Raw genomic sequence first — 21,293 nt, 5'->3', positions numbered from 1 at the left:
AGTGAAAAAGTAATTTGCAAAAACAAATCCTAATTCTACAAATAAATTGTTTTTTTCCTTAACCATTTAGCAGGTGATTGACAATAATAAATACAGAAAGAGGGGCTGTCTTGTTTTACTGGGGTATCAGTGTAACAAGCTGTTTAAAAGTCTAAACAGGACTCTGTCGAGGCACATACAAATTGAATGGAAAATAATGGAAATGTAAAAGATTTTAAAAGCTATTTGGGCAGTGCATTAATCAAAGACAAATTGGGCAGTCTCAGATCTTATGATTAAAAATTAAGTGAAATTGAAACCACTATAATCATCTTTGAAATGTAGCTACTTCCCAAGTGATTTCCAAGCTGTGATTATTATTTTTTGAAAGTACTTGTCTATGTCATTACTGACATTGTAAAAATAGACATTGTGGTATCATTTTACCATAGTTTGAAGTTCACAGAATTTAATAACCTACCTCTTTGTCTATCCACATACACTTACCCATTTCAGCCCCAGACAGTTCTCCACCTTTGTTTCCAAGGTGTAGGTTTTCTAAAGCAAATGCCTCTTAATACCCTCAGACTTACAAAATACAGTACCTGGCTGCATTCTTGAAAGGGGGAAGGAAGCCATTACTGTGGTCTTTCTAACTCATTCTTATTCTCAAGATCCTGCAGGAAAATCAGATGTAGTGAACCTCCCAGTCAGGTTATCCTGCCACGTATGTTAAAGTTGCCAGTGTAAGTTGGAATCAAGAGGCCTGCGAGAGGCCCTTGAGCCAGAGGGAGCTAACTAACCAGCCAGCAATTCTAACGTTCACATCTCACTTAGAGTCCTAGAGAAGCTGGGAATTCCCCAGGTTTCAGGAGCACGTCTCACAAATGTCAAGGCTGTACCGCCTGGGTTAAGCCCTTACTGGCAGGGTTGCTGAATGCTGTTTGTATTTAGAATGGAAAGGAATATCATTAGAAAACTTGCTCTTTTGAAAGAAACCATTGTACCTCTTTTGAGCCCACATTGCCTTCCTCTGACAATTTTTGTGATGTAAACCAGAAAGAAGAAAACCCAGACACCTAAAATTAAAAACAAAAAAAATTGGAACTCTGTCTCCTCCGGGCCTAACCCTATGTACTAAACTGCACCCCTGCTGTAGAGCTTCCCAGCAGCGTCCGCTCAGGAGCTCCCTGAACTGTCTTCATCTGTCCCATCAGTGGGTGTTATGGGCGTGTGCACCCCTGGCTTCCCACCTTCGGTATCTCCCATTTCCTGTACTTGTTTTACCTAAACACGAGGTTAGATGCTCACAGTTCAGTCTTTCTCAATTCTACCCTCACCCGACGTCCCCACATAACCCAGCTCTGGAGGGTGCGGTGGGGGGGATCGCCATCCTGATCATCCAGGGAGAAGCAGCTAGGCTCTTCTGAGTGACTGCTCCTCACCGACTGAGTCATTCCCAGTCGGTGCCTGTACTAGGCACCAATTGGTGCTCCAACCCTATCGTACATTCCTGGAAATCAGGGATTATGTTGTTTTATTTTCTGCTTCATTTTTAATGAAATATTTTAAATGTTTTCTTGAAAGGAGGAAGGAAAACATTACTGTGGTCTTTCTAACTCATTCTTTTCTTTCTTTCTTTCTTTCTTTCTTTCTTTCTTTCTTTCTTTCTTTCTTTCTTTCTTTCTTTCTTTTGAGACAGAGTCTTACTCTGTACCGTACTCTCCACAGAAAAGTAGAAAACATATTTCAGTGAGCACCTATATTACCAGTACAAATACCAATTAATTTCAATGCCTTGGCCATTTTTGTGTCCTCCATCAGTTCTTTTTTTGCTGGAAATATGTAAACATAAATTATACTATCATTTTCTTTCATCCCCGAATACTAAAACATTCATCTCCAAAGTATATCTTCCCATACATCCACAGGAACATCATCATATCTGACAAAAATGACCATAATCCCCAAATATTATTACATTCCCAGGCCATATTCAGATATCCTTATCCAGTCTCAAAATATTTTCTTTAACTTTTGTTTTCTTTAAGCCTGGATCAAATCAAAAATTATAATTGTACTTGATTATGTCTTTTAAATTTCTCTTAATGGTAGAATGGCTCCTCTTTTTTCTGTGATATATACTATTTCCCAATACACCTGGATTAGGCCAGTTGTATTGTATGCTCTCCTCCATTCTGGACTTGACTGATTGCTTTCTTGTGAGGTGATTTCACATGTTTATCTCTAATGTCCACTTGTCCCACGACTGGTGATTCGAAGGGGAGATTAATGGGCAAAAGAGGGGACCACCAAATTTCTCTATTTTAAACATGTTTTTCCCATTGAGAATTGCATATTTTCTGTGGGATAATATCCCACTAACTTTTCTCCAAAAGAGGTTAGCATCCATCGATGATCCTGCACCGAGTTTTACAACAGGGGCTGCAAACTGGTGATGTTCTAAATTAAGCACCCCTTCTACACTTACCAGTTGACGGTCTTCTGAAAGGCGGAGCTCTCCTTCGTAAACAGGCTCTTTGGTGTACCTGAAATACCAGCAAAGCGGGCAGCTGAACCCTTAATTGTTTTCAATTATTAGTTTTCAGATTAAGAAGTTGGGATCATAGTTATGTTCAGCTATGGAAAATAAACAGTTTTGTTTTCTTTAATGCTTTGTGGCTATCACTGTGGACTCCTGCGTTTTAAAATGTATTCACTGTGTCTTCGTCACTGATAACATTATTCTTTTGGTGTTCAGATTGTCCTAACTTTGACCACAGAGAGCCCCTCCGGCTGGTTCTTCTGTGCTTGTATCAGTAACCTAATGCCACAGAGTGCTGTGTAATAAGCAACCAACAACCTTCCAGAACACATAGAATACGTCATTTTCACAAACCTGGCTGTTGGCAGGTGGTGGTTAGGGAACTCCGCGTATCTCATGGCTGATTTGCTTACATGGCCAGACACCCAGCTGGATGTTGGCTGATCTGGAGTGGCCTCTTCTTGGATGACTGGACCAACTCAGTTCGTTCTTCATGCCTTCAATCCTTCTCCTGGGCCAGGACACTAGGCCAGGCATGTTTGTCTCACGGCAATAGCAGAACCCGAGAGAGCAAATCCACTGTGCAAGAGCTTTTTAAGCGCCAGCCCTCTTCTATTTACTGATATTCCATTGCCCAATTCTAGTCCTGTGTCTGAGCCTAGAGTCACGAGAAAAGGCCCTGAAAAATTAGATGGAAAAGGGTGGGGTGAAGAATTGGAGCCATTTTGTAATCTACCATGGTCTTATTGACATGTCCTTCTCAGTCACTTGTCTCCCAGACTGGACTTTGCTTTCTGGCCAGTAATGTATTTTAGATTTATAATATACTTTGTGTGCCTCAGACCTGGAAACATCCATTTTTTTTTCAAGGATCCCTGGCTCATTTTAGGGAGAATGGTACTTAGAGACAAAAATCTGGGTGTCTGGGATAATCATGCTTCTAGCCCATTTTCATGGGCAAGACTAGCATTTATTGTTTTGAACAATAAAGAAACATTGGTTCCTATTGATATTTCTGATGCTAATTCAACATCACAGAGCTTTAAATTTTAACTGAATTTCCTTTTGTTTTTTAAAGACAGGGTCTCACTCTGTTACCCAGGCTGGAGTGCAGTGGCGCAATCATAGCTCACTGCAGCCTCAAACTCCTGAGCTCAAGAAATCTTCCACTTCAGCCTCTTGAGTATCTGGGACTACAGGCAAATACTACCATGCCCAGCTAACTTTTAAATTATTTTTTTGAAGAGACGGAGTCTGGCTATGTTGCCCATCTAATTTTTCAGGCTCTCAAACTCCTGGGCTCAAGCTCTTCTCCTGCCTTGGCCTCCCAAAGTGCTGGGACGACAGGCATGAACCACTGCACCTGGTCTGAATGTCCATGATTAAAAATGTGGATCTCTTTCCTCTTCTACAGAAAATCTTAGCTCCTAATAACATTAACAGAGTTATTTATGTACTTGGAATTATGTCTGAGAGCACAGTGCTGTGATTGACACGGAATGTTACTACAGCTAGTATGCAGTAACTGTTGTCTGATGATAAGTTTCATTAAAGTCAGGGAATGTGGCTAACACATGGTGCATACCAAATATCTAGCAGAGTATCCCATACGTTGTAAATATTTTTTTAATGGATAAAATATTTACATTTTGTTTTGTTGGTTTTGTTTGTTTGTTTGTTTGTTTTTTGAGTGTTGCTTCTCGTACCCATTATTTCTCTTTTTGGAAACCCCTACCTTTTCTAAGCATATTCTCATGCAAATGAGTTACTGATCTCCTTTAAGCAGAATGCAGGTAATTTCTTTTACATTTCCTCACCCTCTCTATGTGTAGTATTGCCTTGATATGCTAAAGGGCTGTGTGCAGTTCTCGTAATCCCAAAGAAAAGGATGTAGTTATCATGTTGGGTACTTTTAAAAAATATCATGAGTTTTAACAAAACCTAAAAACCAGAAGTGCCTTTGGCATTTCCATGGCATTCGAACGCCTACTTTTTAATCCATTGATTCTGATGAGGATTACTGAGGCTCCTGGTACAATATAAGCCTGCATTCTTTTTTAAGGTCTTGTGACATTTGGGTTATTCTGGAATTTGTGTTTAACTATTTAAAGATTTCCTATTTTGTCCCACAACGGTTGTCTTCATCATCTTTAAGAATGAAGACATTATTGGCAAGAGGAAGGTCTGCAGGTCTGCTCACCACCTTCAAGGACATTCTTTGGTGTTCTCTTCGATAGCCATGGCCTGAGAAGGGTGATTTTTCCAGGTGAAAGATAGGCTGTGGTGTAAAGTACGACATTCCAAATGAAACATACTCACGTAATACAACCTTGTAGACAGTGCTGTCCAGAAGAACTTTTGGCAGTATTGGAAATATTCTATACCCACAGCATCCAACACAGTACCTACCAGCTATATGTGGTTACTGAGAACTTGAAATGTGTCTAGTACAAATGAGGAGCTAAATTTTTAATGTTATTTAATTTTAATTAGTTTTAATATTAATGGAAGCATGTGGCTAGAGGCTACATATTAGCAGTATGGTTCTAGATTATAAATATGGTTCAACTAAAATATTTGCATTTCACTCATATTTCCTAAAAGAAACTGGCAGTAGGAATTAATGTCAGCTTTCTAATCATTTTTGACTCTTCTTATAACTTGCCATACACACCTTACTGTTTAAGAGCCAAAGGAAAAATCACTCTCATGAGAGGCAGTGTATCTACATCTGGACTGAAGACCTTCATTTGGCTGCTGTGAGTTCATAGGCTCCCAGCTCCTGACTTTGCAGGGAAAATGTTCAGAATTGGAGCTTGTGGTCCAGTGATTATTGGAGAAACCTGGTGAAAACACAGTCACGAATAGCCTGCAACCAAAATATCAGGTTAATTCTATAAACAAATTATGGCAGAAGCCCGAAAGGGATGAAATGAAAGACTGGTACAACAGACCTTTATTTACATTATAGGTGCATGATGTTTTTAAAATTCTTGAACTGTAAATAGAAAATGTTAAACAAAAGTAGAAAGAATAGTAAATAAGCCTCCAAATCTGTTTGTTTTTTAAGTATCATTTTAAGTTCAAGAACTTATGCATAGTTGATGAGCTTTAATCTTTCGCAGTTATTAGTTTTATCAATGCTCCAAATGTTCTATTCTTGGCCAGTGGGAGGCTCTCCAAGATGGCTTCTGAGTCGTTTTGGCATGGTCCTAATAAATTTTGACCTTTGGGCTCAGATATTGCCTGTCACAGACCTGGAATTAGCCATTTACAGAGAGAATCTGGGTTTTGTTTTGTGGGAAATGGTATTTCTAGACTGCAATGTGGGTACTAGAGATTACACATTAATATTTTATGACCATAATATTGATGTTGACTGTCTTAAGATATGTGTTTATTGTATGCTTTTGTTATCAGAACATACATAAATGCAAGTAAATTATAGATAGAAATAAAATAAGCAATAGAACACTTTCTGTTACTAGTTATTTAAAATTGAAAGATGATATGAGAAAAAATTACTACATTCATTGTGTATGCTCTTTGTTTCAGAAATTAAAATCTATTACTATGTAAGGATCCTTTGTGATATTTATACAATCAGGGATTAATGTACTCTCCAAAACCAAACAGCATATACAAATTACACTTAGTAATGAGATCTGTTAGCTCAATTGTTAATGAAACTACAGTACCATAAGATGCCATAACATTATTTAAATTTTTAACATATGCATGGCCTTTGAAAACCTTTTTAAAAATGCATTATTGTCAAGCAAAAGTAAACAACATATAAAATCAGCTGATATATGATACTATGAGTAAATAACTGGAATTTTATCTTATTATTGAGAGAGTTAGAAAAATAATTTGTTATTCTTATATCAGTTTGAAAACAAAAAAGAAACCATCTTCCTAGTCCTAGCTACCAATGCAATTTTTTCCATTTCTGTAATATTTTCAGCTTGAAGAATTGCATAAGTACACAGAAAAATGAGATTAGTGGTATATTTTAAACGCAAAGCACTAGATATATTGCACATGAAAAGTAGCAATTGGTGGTGCTGTAAGCTTTCCTTTGGGAAATTTTCTCCTAGGAATCTGACATTGTATGTTTCTTAGAACTCCCATTGAGCGTGGCTTTTCAACTTTATCTCCCTGTCCGTATAGCATTAAAATGCACTGTACACTCCCCTGTGTAACATCTTATTGCTTTGCAATGATAAGGATAAAATAATGATAATTGAATCTCATGAAGAGGCACAAAAGTATAATTTGACAAAAAAGAAACACCATGCCTATGCCTCTGTCCTTACTCCACCTGTGTCATGCCCTCCTCATTCGAGAGCAGTTACTCTTACACTAGTGGTTCTGGTCATTGTTTTGTATGTAAGGTGGATATTTGGTGAATCAGTCTGGTGATAGTATTAATTGGCTCAATTCATTATACATATATTTAGCATCTAACTTGGTACCAGTCATTATGCTAGGTATTAGAGATAGAAAATCAGGAAGGTGTGGCCTCTTCTCTGGAGAATCATGTACTCTAGTGCAGAAGACAGAGAGTTATAACAAACAAATAACTCTGTCATGCTGTGATGAGTAAAAAATAGGATGAATGAAGTGTGGACTGAAAGAAGAGAGAGATGAATCCTGCCTGGAAAAGGCATGAAAACTGTACAAGGGAGTTGGCCTTTATGCAGATCCCAGGAAGATCGTACCTGGCCATAGTGGGAGGACATTACAGGTCAGGGAGCAGTGTGAGGGAGTGCAGAGGACTGGGAGACATGGTGGTGCTCAGGATGCTTTGTTGGGGTGATGGGCATTCAAATGGGAAGAGGAGCCAAGGCCAGAATGGGAAGGACCTTAAATGTCAGGCTAAGAAACTTGACCAAAATAGTTTCTGCCAAAGGGATAAAAAGGAGTTTTAAAAGAGAGAGATGGCTTTGTCTGCATAGAGAATGGAAATAAGGAGAGAGACCCATTAGGAGACTGCTGGAGTAGTCTATGGTGAAGGTGATGACAATCAGAACCAAGGCAGAAACCTTGGAAATGAAGAAGACAGGTGATTTGAGAAGGCTTCGAGAGGAAGAATGGGCAAGTTAGGAAATAATTCAAAGAGGGGATCCCCAGTCACTGCCTTCCCACATTGCAGAATGACCTGTGAATCATATCTGTGGAAGGGAATCAAGGCAGGTCAGCTAAAGAGGTTAAACATCTTCACTAACAATAAAGCTGCTACCCAAGAAACAAAGTTAGTGGTGTAAGCCTAGCAGAGAAAATTGCCTGCTAGAGCAAAGGAAATAACATTTATTGGGAAATAATATTAAAACCCAGAATGTCCAGAAATTAGTATATATACATGCAAATCACCAAGAAGATGGAGCACATGCTCAACATGAAAGGGAGCACATGCTCAACATGAAAGGAGGTTAATAGTTTCACCTGGAAATGGAACAGATTTCTGGGACTGACAAAGAGTTTTTGAAAGCTGTTACAGCTGTCCTCAACGAATTAACATAAGCCTGTTTTTCAGTGAATGAAAATCTCAGCAGAGAAATGGAAAATCTCAGCAGACAACATAAAGGAACCAAATGGGGACTTACAAATAGAAGAATACAAATTCTAAAATTAAAAAATTTACTGATGGACTTGATAATTTAATTACCATGACTTAGGAAAGATTAAATGATAGATCAATATCCAAGGTGAGGCCGGGAGTGGTGGCTCACGACTATAATCCCAGCACTTTGGGAGGCCAAGGCAGGTGGATCACTTGAGATTAGCCTAGCCAACATGGTGAAACCCTATCTCTACTAAAAATACAAAAATTAGCTGGGTGTGGTGGCACATATCTGTGGGCCCAGCTACTCAGGAGGCTAAGGCAGGAGAATCGCTTGAACTTGGGAGGCAGAGGCTGCGGTGAGCAGAGATCATACCACTGCACTCAGCCTGAGTGACAGAGTGAGACTCTGTCTCAGGAAAACAAAAAGGAAATTATTCAAAATAAGCAGAGAGAAAATTTGTTTTTAATGAACAGAGCATCAGAGACCTGTGAGGTGATATCCAACTCCCAATTTATGTGTAATTACAATACTAGGAGAGAAAATTGATAAAGAAGTAGAAAAACTGTTTGTCAAATTAACAGCTAAAAAATGTGATGAAAGACATACCTTGGCAAATACAAGATGCTTAGTGAACATCAAACAAAATAAACACAAAGCAGCTCAATCTAAAGCACATCACATCGTTAGAGAAATGCAAATCAAAACCACAATGAGATGCCATCTTATGCCAGTTATCCCAGAACTTAAAGAAAAAAATAAAGTCAAGAAACAACAGATGTTGGCAAGATTGCAGAGAAAATGTAGCACTTTTACACCGTTGGTGGGAATGTAAATTACTTCAACTATTGTGGAAGATAGTGTGGCAATTCCTCAAGATCTAGAAGCAGAAATACCATTTAACCTTGCAGTCCCATTATTGGGTATACACCCAGAGGAATATAAATATTTCTATTATAAAGATGTATACACATATATATTCATTGCAGTACTGTTCGCAATAGCAATGGCATGGAATCAACCCAAATGTCCATCAATGATAGACTGGACAAAGAAAAGATGGTACATATACACTATGGAATACTATGCAGTCACAAAAACGAACAAGATCATGTTTTCTTCAGGGACATGGATGGAGCTGGAAGCCGTTATCCTCAGCAAACTAACGCAGGAACAGAAAACCAAACACCGCATGTTCTCACTTATAAGTGGGAACTGAACAATGTGAACAAATGGACACATTGCAGGGAACAACACACACTGGGGAATATTGAGGGGAGAGGTTGTGGGAGGGAGAACGTCAGGAAGAATAGCTAATGGATGTTGAGCTTTATACCTAGGTGATGGGTCGATCTGTGCAGCAAACCACCTTTATACCTAGGTGATGGGTTGATCTGTGCTGCAAACCACATTTATCTATGTAACAAACCTGCACATCCTGCACATGTACCCAAGAATTTAAAATAAAAGTTGAAGGAAGAAAAAGAGACCAAAAGAATAAAAGCACGTAACAGTCAACTTCAAAAGCCAAAGGTAGCAACTAAATTTTAAAGGCACCAAAAGAAAAATAATACATTCTGGGAAATAATTCAATTAATGGTTGACTTCTCATTAAAAACCGTGGTGGCCAGAAGAGAGTGGAAGAGAGTTTCAATATGCTGAAAGGCAAAAAACAAAACAAAAAACCCTATAAACTGGAAATCTATATTCCCAGAAAATATTCTTCAAGAATAAAGGTGAAATGAAGATATTTTCAGATAAAACAAATATAAAATAATGTGTTTTTCCAGCAGACCCATACAAAAAGAAATCCTAAGGGAATTTCATCATGGAGGAAAATGATATATGATGGAAACTCAAATCTTGATAAAGAATAAAAAAATCAGAAATGGTCAATTGTGGATAAATGCAAAAGACATTGTTTTCTTTTTGACTTTTTAATTTTAATTTCTTTATAAACCATATTGTGTCATAAACTAAAACTATAACGTTGTCTTCTGTAATATGTAAAATATGTTGATGTAATACATATAACAACTGTAACTGCATGGGAGTGGACATGGACCTGAAAGCTTAGCAGGTTTCTATAGTTTGTAAGAAGTGGTACATTGTTAACTGCTTTTGGACTTTGGAAATTTAATGGTATATAACTTCTAAGACAACCGTAAAAAAAGCTAATGCAAAGGAATGCAACTAAAATAGGAAAATTAAAATTCTCAAGATACTTAAACAATAAAATGAAAGCCAAATAATGAGAGAGAAACAAGACAGAGGAGACACTTAGAAAACAAACAAACAAATGATAAACCCAACCCAGCCATATACGTGGTTTTCTTACATGTGCATATGGTATATTTAAAGGAGACACTTAGAAAACAAACAAACAAATGATAAACCCAACCCAGCCATATACGTGGTTTTCTTACATGTGCATATGGTATATTTAAAGGAGACACTTAGAAAACAAACAAACAAATGATAAACCCAACCCAGCCATATACATGGTTTTCTTACATGTGCATATGGTATATTTAACTCTTATTATTGAGAGAGTTAGAAAAATAATTTGTTATTCTTATATCAGTTTGAAAACAAAAAAGAAACCATCTTCCTAGTCCTAGCTACCAATGCAATTTTTTCCATTTCTGTAATATTTTCAGCTTGAAGAATTGCGTAAGTACACAGAAAAATGAGATTAGTGGTATATTTTAAACGCAAAGCACTAGATATATTGCACATGAAAAGTAGCAATTGGTGGTGCTGTAAGCTTTCTCACTTATAAGTGAGAACAAAATCAATAGACAAAATTAATTTTATTTTTATACATTACAAACTAACAAATAATGAAATTAAATAGTAATACCATTTATAATAATGAAAAAATATTGGAAAATTTTGGGATTAAATTATTAAGAAGAAATTCAAAATCTGTACATGAAAACTACTAAACTTCCAAAATGAAACTAAGAAAGATGTAAACAAGTAGAGATATATACTGTGTTCTTGGACTGGAATAAGCAATATTTTTAAAATGGCTGTTCTCAAATTGAACTATAGATTCAATGTAATACCAATCCTAATTCCAAATGCTTGTTTGATAAAATCAACAAGATAATTTAAAAAATTATATTGAAATACAAAGGACCTAAACTTTCCAACACAATTTTGAAAAAGTAAAACAAAGTTTGAGGTCTTATACTACTTGATTTCAAGACTTACTCTAAAGTTACAGTAATCAACACAATGTGGCATTGGCATTAAGAATAGACACAGATAAATGGAATGGGATAGAAAGTCCAGAAAAAGAAATCTACACATATATTTTCAATTCATTTTGACAAAAAAAAAAAAAGCAGAAGTAATTCAGTGGGAAAAAGACAATCTTTTCAACAACATACCTGAATAACAAATGAGTTGTGTGACTGAAAAGAAAGGAACATTGCTGCTTGTCACATATACTGTCTAAAAGATAACTAAAATTTGATTGTAGACCCTAAATGAAAAAGCTAAAATTATTAGAGTTCTAAAAGAAAACATAAAATAAAATCTTTGTAACATTGAGGTAGGCAAAATTTCTCAGAATACTAAAACATGAATCATAAAAGAAAAATACAATAAAAGAGATTTCATTCACTTTAGAAATAGTTTTTTATTATTATACTTTAAATTCTGGGGTACGTGTGCAGAATGTGCAGTCTTGTTACATAGGTATAAGGTATGCACATGCCATGGTGGTTTGCTGCACCCATCAACCGTCACCTACATTAGGTATTTCTCCTAATGCTAACCCTCCCCTAGCCCCCCACCCCCCAACAGGCCCTGGTGTTTAAAAAATTAATTGGGAGAATAATAAGGAAAGCCACACCCTGGTAAAGAATTTTAAAAACTACATTTCAGACAAAGACTCATATCCAGAATGTTTAAAGGACTCAGTAATAAATTGTAAAAAAAAAAATAAAAAAATGGACAAAATTTTCGAAGATACTTTGCAAAAAACCTGCAAATGACCCATAATCACATGAAAAAATGTTCATTATTACTATTTATCATTGAGATACCACTACACACCTGCTAGAGTGGCTAATGTTTAAAAGACTGATTTTGCCAACTGATAGCGAAAAAATGGTGTGCATGTGACTCTTACACAATTGATGGTAGAAACAGTTTCCCATAAAGTTAAGTGCAAACATATACCATATGACCCAACAATATAATAGCTACAACCTGGCAGCAGTCTAAATTCTCACCAATGCATGAATTTGAATGCATAAAGATTGAGGTCTATCAGCCCTCTAGACTACTCTTTTGCAGTATAAAGGAATGAAACATTAATACATGGAATAACATGGATAAATCTCAAAATCATTATGATGAGTTAAAGGAGAGAAACACAAAAGACTGTGTAATGTGTGATTCTATTTGTAAGAAATTCTAGGAGAGGCAAACCTAGCTAATGAACACAACAGATCACTTGTTGCCTGGGGCTACTGATGAAATAGATGATCCACAATAAAGGGGCATAGAGGTCTTTCACATCCTTTGTGGATTCATTTCTAGATAGGTTATGTTTTGTGTTATTTTTGTCAATGGATAAATATAAAAACTCATGGAAAGATGCTAAAAAAAAAAAAAACTAAATAAACAGAAAGGCAGACAAAGTACACAGAAGGAAGACTCAGTGTTGTAAAGGTGTCCAATTTCCTCCAAATGGAACTTTCAACTGAATGAAATTTCAGTCAGTTTCCCGGGAGAATTCTTTACTAGTTTAGTAGGCTGAATGTAACACATATAATAAACAGCAAAATCCTAAGGAACACCAAACCCTTCGTGAAGGAAAATCATATGGGAAAACTTCCAGATAGCAAGATGTGCTACAAAGGTACATAATTTCACAGTGTAGTATCGATGCAGGAATGAGCCAACTCATCAGTGAACACATAAGAAAGTCCCATATGACCCAAGACTGCAGATATTGTTGCTGAAATGTTATTGATGACATCACATCTTACAGAGCGAATAATGACCTTCTCAAATTGTACTAGAACAAATAGCTATAGATATAAACACAGAAAATTAGATTCCTACCTCACACCATACATTCACGTCATTTTCCAGTGAATTAAGCCTTTATTTTTTAAAGGAAAAGTAAAAAATGTTTCAGAAAAAATATAGGAGAATATTACTATGACCTTGTAATGGGAAAGTATTTATTATTTATGTCATATCAAACACAAAGGGTAAACATTTTTTACTACATTAGTAATTTCTGTTTATCAAAATATTTTATATATAAAATGAAAACCACAACTAATAAAATGCACTTTCAACACATAAAACTAATGAATATTTCATATGGGATGTATAAAATCTCTTATAAATCAATTAGATAAAACATTCCAACAGAAAAAAGTAGGCAAAATAAATAAACCAATGAATTTTATAAAATAAGACAAAAATAGTAATAAGCACATGAAGAGACTTTTAAAGTGATTAACACTCTGATGATGCAAAATAAAATCAGAGACACCATTTTTTGCACCCACTGTATTGGAAGATAGTAAGAAGTTTGAAAATAGCAAGTTTTAGAGAGGAGGTGAGTTATGAGAACTCATTCACTATTGGTGCCTGTTAAAGTGCCATAACCACTTTTGAAAATAACTTGCAAGGTTAAGAATTTCCATAACCCAGGCGAAACCCTGTCTCTACTGAAAATACAAAAACTAGCTCAGCGTGATGGTGCAAGCCTGTAATCCCAACTACTGGGAAGGCTGAGGTGAGAGAATCACTTGAACCCGGGAGGCAGAGGTTGCAGTGAGCCGAGATCGTGCCATTGCACTCCAGCCTGGGCAACAAGAGTGGAACTTCGTCAAAAAAAAAAAAGAAAAAAGAAAAGAAAGGAAAGGAGAGGAGAGGAGAAGCAAAAGCCTTGTACATTTGTACCAAAAGATGTAAAGAAGAATATTCCTAGTAGAATGATTTGTAATAGCGATTAAACTAGGAATGACTGGTATCCATTGTAATATACACTTGAGTCATGTACATCAGTAAGAACTAAGAGCCAAGACAGTATGAACTATTATATTCACCTTAGAAATATGATATAATATAAATTACTGAGGAACACAGTAAATATCACCTTATTAAGCTCAAATGCAAAGAAAACTAAACAACATAGTATTTAAAGATACATAAACATGTGATAGAACTGTTAAAAGTACTGGAATGATAAAATTCAGGAGAAAGAAAAGCAATCATATGTTCTAATTCTGAAATGGTCTCATTGGTTTCCATTGAAATAAGCAGGTTTTATGTACCTCAAATGTAGTATGGCATAATCTTTTTTATATATGTATTTATTTTATTTTAAGTTCCGGGATACATGTGCGGGATGTGCAGGTTTGTAACATAGGTAAACGTGTGCATGGTGGTTTGCTGCACCTATCAACTCATCACCTAGGTATTAAGCCCTGCATGCATTAGCTATTTCCTGATGTTCTCCCTCCTCCTGCCCCCCTGCAACAGGCCCCAGTGTATGTTGTTCCCTTCTCTGTGTTCTCATTGTTCAGCTCCCCACTGCACACTCTTAAACAATCATTATGTTTCACTGTGATCAGTAATGTGGGGGTGGGGTAAAAGCAGAGAACTTGGAACTCCTGAGCGGGGGTCAAAGGCAGTAAATCTTCATCCACTGAAGCCAAAGTTGATATTTAGAAATTCATTCAAAGTAAAAGCTAGTGAACAAAGGGAGATAAGGTGACAATCAAATTAAGTAGTAACCTTTTTTGCAACTTATATAACTAACAAGCTTAAGTGCTTTCTAAAAAAAATTCTAAAATTTGCTATATGAGGGTAACTTCACTGAAATGATTGCAGAGGTTTCCATGTGAGTATGTGAGTGCTAGTAATGGGAGAGAGCTCATTCGATAGATGCACCTTGGTGTGTTTGCTTAAGAAACAGAAAAAAATTGACTTATTTGATTTGTTCATGAAAGTATTACCAGGAAAATAAATGAAAACAATTTCACCTAAACATCTGTTAACTTTAGTACTGAATCTTTGGATGTAATTTACATAATTCGTAAAATAGATTGATCTAGGTCCATGTTGATGATGAAATTTTCATTATAGTGATAGACTTTCATTTTCCTCATAAAATCTACACATACTTAAATTATAACAACTCTGCTTTTGAATTAATCCAGTCTGCATCATGTTTTTCAGTCATCAACTATTATATGTGAAATGCCTTTACCATCAAACTGGCTCAAGGTTACTGCCTTCACTCAGAAAGATAGTGTTTTCCTTCTCCCCACTGTGGTCCCTGCCTCTCAACCTATAACCCTACATTTCAGGAAGTAATTTTCCCATATGAAATTTTCTTACTGTCTTCTAAGGTAGTGGCTGCAAAATGGTACCTATCTCTGATTTTATTTTGCATCATCAGAGTGTTAATGACTTTAAGAGTCTATTCATGTGCTTACTTACTATTTTTGTTTTATAACATTTCTTGGTGTATTTATTTTGCCTATTTTTTTTTTTCCTGTTGGAGTGTTTTTATCTCATTGATTTTGGGGAGTACATTAGAAATATACCCTTTCATTCACAGGAGATATATATGTACATGTCCATATGCACACTATTTTGAGTAAGCGTTTTTCCTAATTTTCTAAATTTAAAATCTTGGTTGTTCATATACAAGAGGCCAGACTCAGCATCTATGAGATGTTTAGATTCAAAGGTATTCACGGCAGCAGAGCAGCTAACTCCTCCAAGCAAGAGCACCTAGGGGAGCTCGTGGAGCAGATGAAAGCACGTTTTGCAGGATGTGGCTATGGGCCGCAGGCATTCTGCATACAGATTTACTCCAAAGTTGGATATAGGAAATTAGTCCCTTACTAGCAGTTGTCTTTGGCCGCTTGGAATAGCTGCTTTCTTAATCTGCTCTTTGTGTCCTGCCCAAGAACATTCTAACTGTTCCAAAAGTTTTCTGTGTGTGCGCGCCTGTGCTTTCTATGTCAGTGTGTGAAGTAGGAGAGAAGCATCACGTGAGGTTGGATTAAGAAAATTTAGGTGTATTGTACCATATTGAAAGGGCCCTTTGATGAGTGGGAGCCTATCTTTTTTTTTTTCAAAACTAGTGATTTTACTTTACATAAGCATTTGTCAAAAGCTGAGGGGAGTTCTTTGATGTTTCACGTGGTTTTTTTCTACTTCCTCTCTTACAGATACAGAATTCATCTACAGAGAACAGAAAGGAACAGTGCGACTGTGGAATGTTGAAACAAATACTTCTACTGTCTTAATAGAAGGCAAAAAAATTGTAAGTACTCTCTTTAATGACCAGGATAATTTCGGTTTTTCTTCCTGCAAGTCAATAAAGCAGAAAATGACTTTTGGTTTCAACTTTTCGCATAGCTAAGGAGAAGCAATAAACTTGTAATACTGCAGGCTGAGCAACCAAAGATAATGTGAAATTGAAACCACACTAATTTAATAAGATAAAAGCACTGTTTTTCAGTGTCCGGGAAATTTCTCTGCAGGTGTTGGGAACAAGTGTTGCATATCATATATAATTAAAAGATAAAGTCCTAAGGCTTTTACACATTTACAGAACAATTGCAATAATGCATGTAGAATACTTCAGGAGAATTTGCTCAATCCCGTTTAAAAAAAGCTCATCTCTACATGCACAGGAAGTATTAACTTAGGTACTGTGACTGTATTTACCCTAATTATAATAAGTGATGCTTATGCATTAAAGCAAATACTGAGTCAATATGAATGCCACTGCTTTATAATTTGGGAGAACTTGTTTTCCCAAATATATGTGTATTTTTTGAGACAGGATCTCGCTCCTTTGCCCACGCTGGAGTGAAGTGGTGCAATCATGGCTCATTGCAGCCTTGACCTCCCAAGCTCAGGCAATCCTCCCACCTCAGCCTCCTAAGTAGCTGGTACTACAGGCATGTGCCACCATGCCCAGCTAATTGATTTCGGTTTTGTTTGTTGATATAGCATCTCACTATGTTGCCCAGGCTGGTCTTGAACCCCTGTACTCACGTAATCCTCCTGTCTTGGCCTCCCAAAGTGCCAGGATTATAGGCCTGAGCCACTGTATTTGACCCCAAAGATGTAAATGGCATTAAGATTTGATGTTCATGTGTGGTTAAAGATATGTATTAGAAACATTGACAGAAGTTATATATCAAAATCAATTTAAAGAGAATTAACATTTTGTTTGTTTACAAAATGTTCAGACCCTTATTAGAATAAATAAATCTCCAACTCTAAGCAGTTGATTCTTTTCTTGTTTGAGACACTGGGGAAATCGAAGGATGGAACTAAGGTTAAATCTATGTTAAAAACCAAGAATTGAAACAGGCTGTGAATCCTGAGTTAGAGCAATCATAACAGGGCTCTGGTATGAATCAGAAACACAGAAATCCTAGAATCCTATAATCCGGGATTACAGAAGGTTGTAAAAAAAAAAATCAATCAGTTCCCTGGTTTTACAGATAAGGATACTGAGCCCAGACTTAGAGCATGAGCTTTCGAGTCTCGCAGCTCACTGATGGCTGAGGGAGCATTCAGGCGGGGTCCCAGAAGCCTGCATCCCAGGGAGAAGGAAGAATGGCTTCATCTTGACCCCACCCCATCCCCAGACCCACAGAAATGCTATGCTGCCTTCTTCTCCCTCCTAAAGAGCATGTAACTTGCTAGTTAAATACTGTCGTTTCTTTTCTTTTGCATAAAGATACCTTTTATTAAAAGGTTTGCTGAGATTAATATTAGATGGATGCTGTCCTTAACATAGACTGCAGGTGTAAGGAAGGCCTCGCGCTGTTGGATGATGGTGTAGTTCCAAAAACCATCACTTTATTGAATGAAATAGCATTCTGCAAAGTAGGACCTAGGACAAATGCATGTGCCTGCATTTTTGCATTAAAAAATCATCTTTGGTAGAATTATTCCCTTAAGAGAGCCTGATTCAACTCACTTAGAAATACTAACGTTGCAGAAATGGTTTTCTAATATTAATAGAGAGGATAAAATGATCAGACTGTTGCTGAGCATGAGTGCATTTTAATGTCAGAATGTTATTATTTCCTGTGAGGATGTCAGTTTAGTCAAGGCAGAGTGTTGTACAAAACAGCAGCACTTAGCAATGAAATACATGAATGTGAGCCGCCTTCTTGTTCTAAAATCAATATCTTGTGACAGATCATATATTTTAACCGAAGTTATTTTAGCCAAGTCCCCTTTAATAAGGTGACTTCCGAAACCACCATGGGTAAAGAAAAGTCCTCATCTCACAAATTCCCTGGCTTATTCTATGTAATGCAATCCTTTTTTTTTTTCTTAAAGTGTCATTTTTCCATTCATTTTATAAACATTTATTAAACACCAAATGTGTACAGCCTAATGGGTTCATTATTCCTTTCTCAAAGCTACATTTAAATGTTCTTGTCAACAGACTCAAAATAAAGAAAACAAAAAACGTGTCATTTAGCAGTCTGCATTCTCATTTAATTTAATCTAGATTTAGTTTCCACAGAGCCACTTAGTCATTTAAAATTATCATGCCTCAATTGCTCTATCTCCAAATTAAAGCTGATTTCTTCTGCCAGCCCAGAATGTGGGTACTCTGTGAGATCCAGCAATGGAATATGTGTATGCTCTGTATGTTTTCATGAGCAAGTGCTGAGAAGGTGAAGCCTGGTGTTCCACAGGGGCCAGAGCTTGGAGGATCATCCACAGCCCAAAGGAGGACGTTGGACTGGGAATGGGGAGCAGTAGCTCTTCCATATTCTGTTCTCTTCCCTTCCTGGTGACTGATCAGGTGTTTTCTTCTCATTTGAATTCCAGAAGCTGTGAGCTTGTATAAATGATAAAAAGCAATCTGAGACCAACTGTAATTTTTAAGTTGGTCTATAAAACGGCCTTAAACAAGTTGAGAAATGAAAGGAATTGGTAAATTATGTGGTCAGCAGAATTTTAAAATATCCCCTACAACCTTAGCCTCTAATAACCTCATTCTCTTTCCCCACCCAGTAAAAACAGATCCTCATCATAACTGGTCACGGCAAGGTACCAAAGCCTGTTTGCCTCCAGCTTCTCCTTTGCTCCTGTGCTTACTGTGATTGGCTCTTACATGGGACAAGTAGATGAAAGGGCCTGCAAATCACTGCAAACATTATGTCAATCCAGCAGGAAAGCTTTTAAGATCGCTGGTGATTAAGCAAATTCAGAACTTGTGCTAAGTTCTGTATTTACATGGAGGTATTTCACCCTGCCTTCCCCCAAACAATTTCTTTTGACTAAATGTACTAATTCAATCATCCTTTATTGTGCTTCTAAATGGTAGAAATCATGAAATATTTCACAATACCACAAACACTTTATATTGTTGAGTTCAGGCCAGGTGCAGTGGTTCATGCCTGTAATTCCAGCACTTTGGGAGGCCGAGGTGGGCGGATCACTTGAAGGCAGGAGTTCGAGACCAGTGTGACCAATGTGGTGAAACGCTATCTCTACTAAAAATTAAAAAGTTAGCCGGGCATGGTGGAGCATGCCTGTAATCCCAGCTACTTGGGAACCTGAGAGTTGGAGGTTGCAGTGAGTCGAGATTGTTCTACTGCACTCCAGCCTGGGCAACAGAGTGAGACTCCATCTCAAAAATAAAGAGTCTCTGTATGTGTATACATTTAAAATTCTATGATGATTATATTATGGTTCACAATTTGGGGGGCATTCTTTTGTTTTATATGTATATGTATGTATATATATGTGTATATACATACGTGTATATATATATTTAGTAGGCTATTTCCTGATCGTTATTATTTGATAGCATATCATATTTGATGGTAGCTAAGAATTGAGTTTTAGAAAACATTTATCAAAATGTCTTGATCCATTTCCTCTTTTGAAATTTTTGAAGTGTTTGTCTACATTTCCACAGAAAATGAATCAAATAAAGGCACAGTTGTCCCCAAAGCACAAGCACATCATCTCTGAAGTAGCTCTCCTCAGCTCTCCAGACTGCGGCCCCGTTCTAAGCTCACTGGAGCAGGTTCTGTTTGGGATTTAATTTCGTCTCCCACATAATGCTCAGCACCATGACCTGCACATAGTAGGTGGTCCATTGCTATGTGTTTTATGAATGACTGCTCTAGAGTAACAAATCAATAGAGTTGAGCAGTTTTCCAGAAACATCCACGTGAGTGAGAGGTGTGGAGGGGCATTCAGCACTAGAGTCATGACTTCGAACTTGAGATCTACCTTCCAGCCTTGGCATTGTGCTCTGCTAGGGTTGTGACTTTGAGCTTCAGATCTACCTCCCAGCATTGGCCTTGTGCTCTGCTCAGGAACAACAGGACCCCAGCCAGTTGCACAAGGTCTGAATGTCCAGTCTTATCCCTCAGGAGCATCATAGGACTGAACTATAGATGTAACAGCTGGAACGTGGGTGTAGGCCACATGTGGATTCCAGAGCGTTAGGCTAGACCAGAGAGCCTGGGCCGGGCTCAAGGCCCAGGCAGGAGGAGTGGCGTGGTTCTATGAAGGAAGATACAGAGGATGACCAAGTCCAGAGGAGCATGACAAGGATGCTGCCGCATGTGGGTGGCTGCATGGGTCCAGGCAGCAGCAGCAGACAGTGGAATCCATGCCACTTTAGTTTTGAGGTCGATCCCTCATGAAGCTGGGTGTAGCCTGCATCCAGAGGGAGACAGAGGCATCCAGAGGTGGTAATTACAGCAAGAGGCACTCTCAGAATTCTAAACATCAATGAACAATCAAACCTAAGCTCACTTTTACTTGAATTACGTGTTTGATGTCGCAGAAATTCCGGGACATTACACTTTACCCTTTAGAAAACAATTTTAGATGTCAATGTCATTTTATTTTTTATGCTCCTTATAAGACTCTTTTTCAACAAGTTAGCACATCTTATAAAATGGCCTTTGTTCTATTATGTATCTTGTTGTTGTTTTTTTTTTCCTAAAAAAATGAACCATCGCAAATATATCTCATGGTCCAAAATTGGATCTTTGGACATTCGGCCAATGGTTGCCTGGTTCCTAAAGTTCTCATGAATTTTTCTCTTCTAAGCAGGACACTGACTTCTTTTCTCTTTCCCTCCCTCCCTCCTTTTCTCCCTCCCTCCCTCCTTTTCTCCCTCCCTCCCTCCCTCCCTCCCT

General features: G+C 37.3%; 1 protein-coding gene across 1 annotated transcript in view; it reads left to right on the top strand.

Annotated features, from left to right (window-relative positions):
* DPP6 (dipeptidyl peptidase like 6) overlaps positions 1–21,293 on the top strand; it is a 423,259-nt gene that overhangs the window by 51,337 nt on the left and 350,629 nt on the right. Inside the window, exon 3 of the mRNA XM_017860556.1 lies at positions 16,317–16,411. Coding sequence (XP_017716045.1) covers positions 16,317–16,411 — 95 coding nt within the window. The remainder of the gene's footprint in view (positions 1–16,316; positions 16,412–21,293) is intronic.

The sequence above is a fragment of the Rhinopithecus bieti genome, unplaced genomic scaffold (genome assembly GCF_001698545.2).
Source record: "Rhinopithecus bieti isolate Rb0 unplaced genomic scaffold, ASM169854v2 scaffold_50877, whole genome shotgun sequence".
NCBI classification, from domain to species: Eukaryota; Metazoa; Chordata; class Mammalia; order Primates; family Cercopithecidae; genus Rhinopithecus; species Rhinopithecus bieti.
The sequence above is the reverse complement of the archived record's forward strand: the minus strand, read 5'-3'. Positions and strand labels throughout refer to the sequence as shown.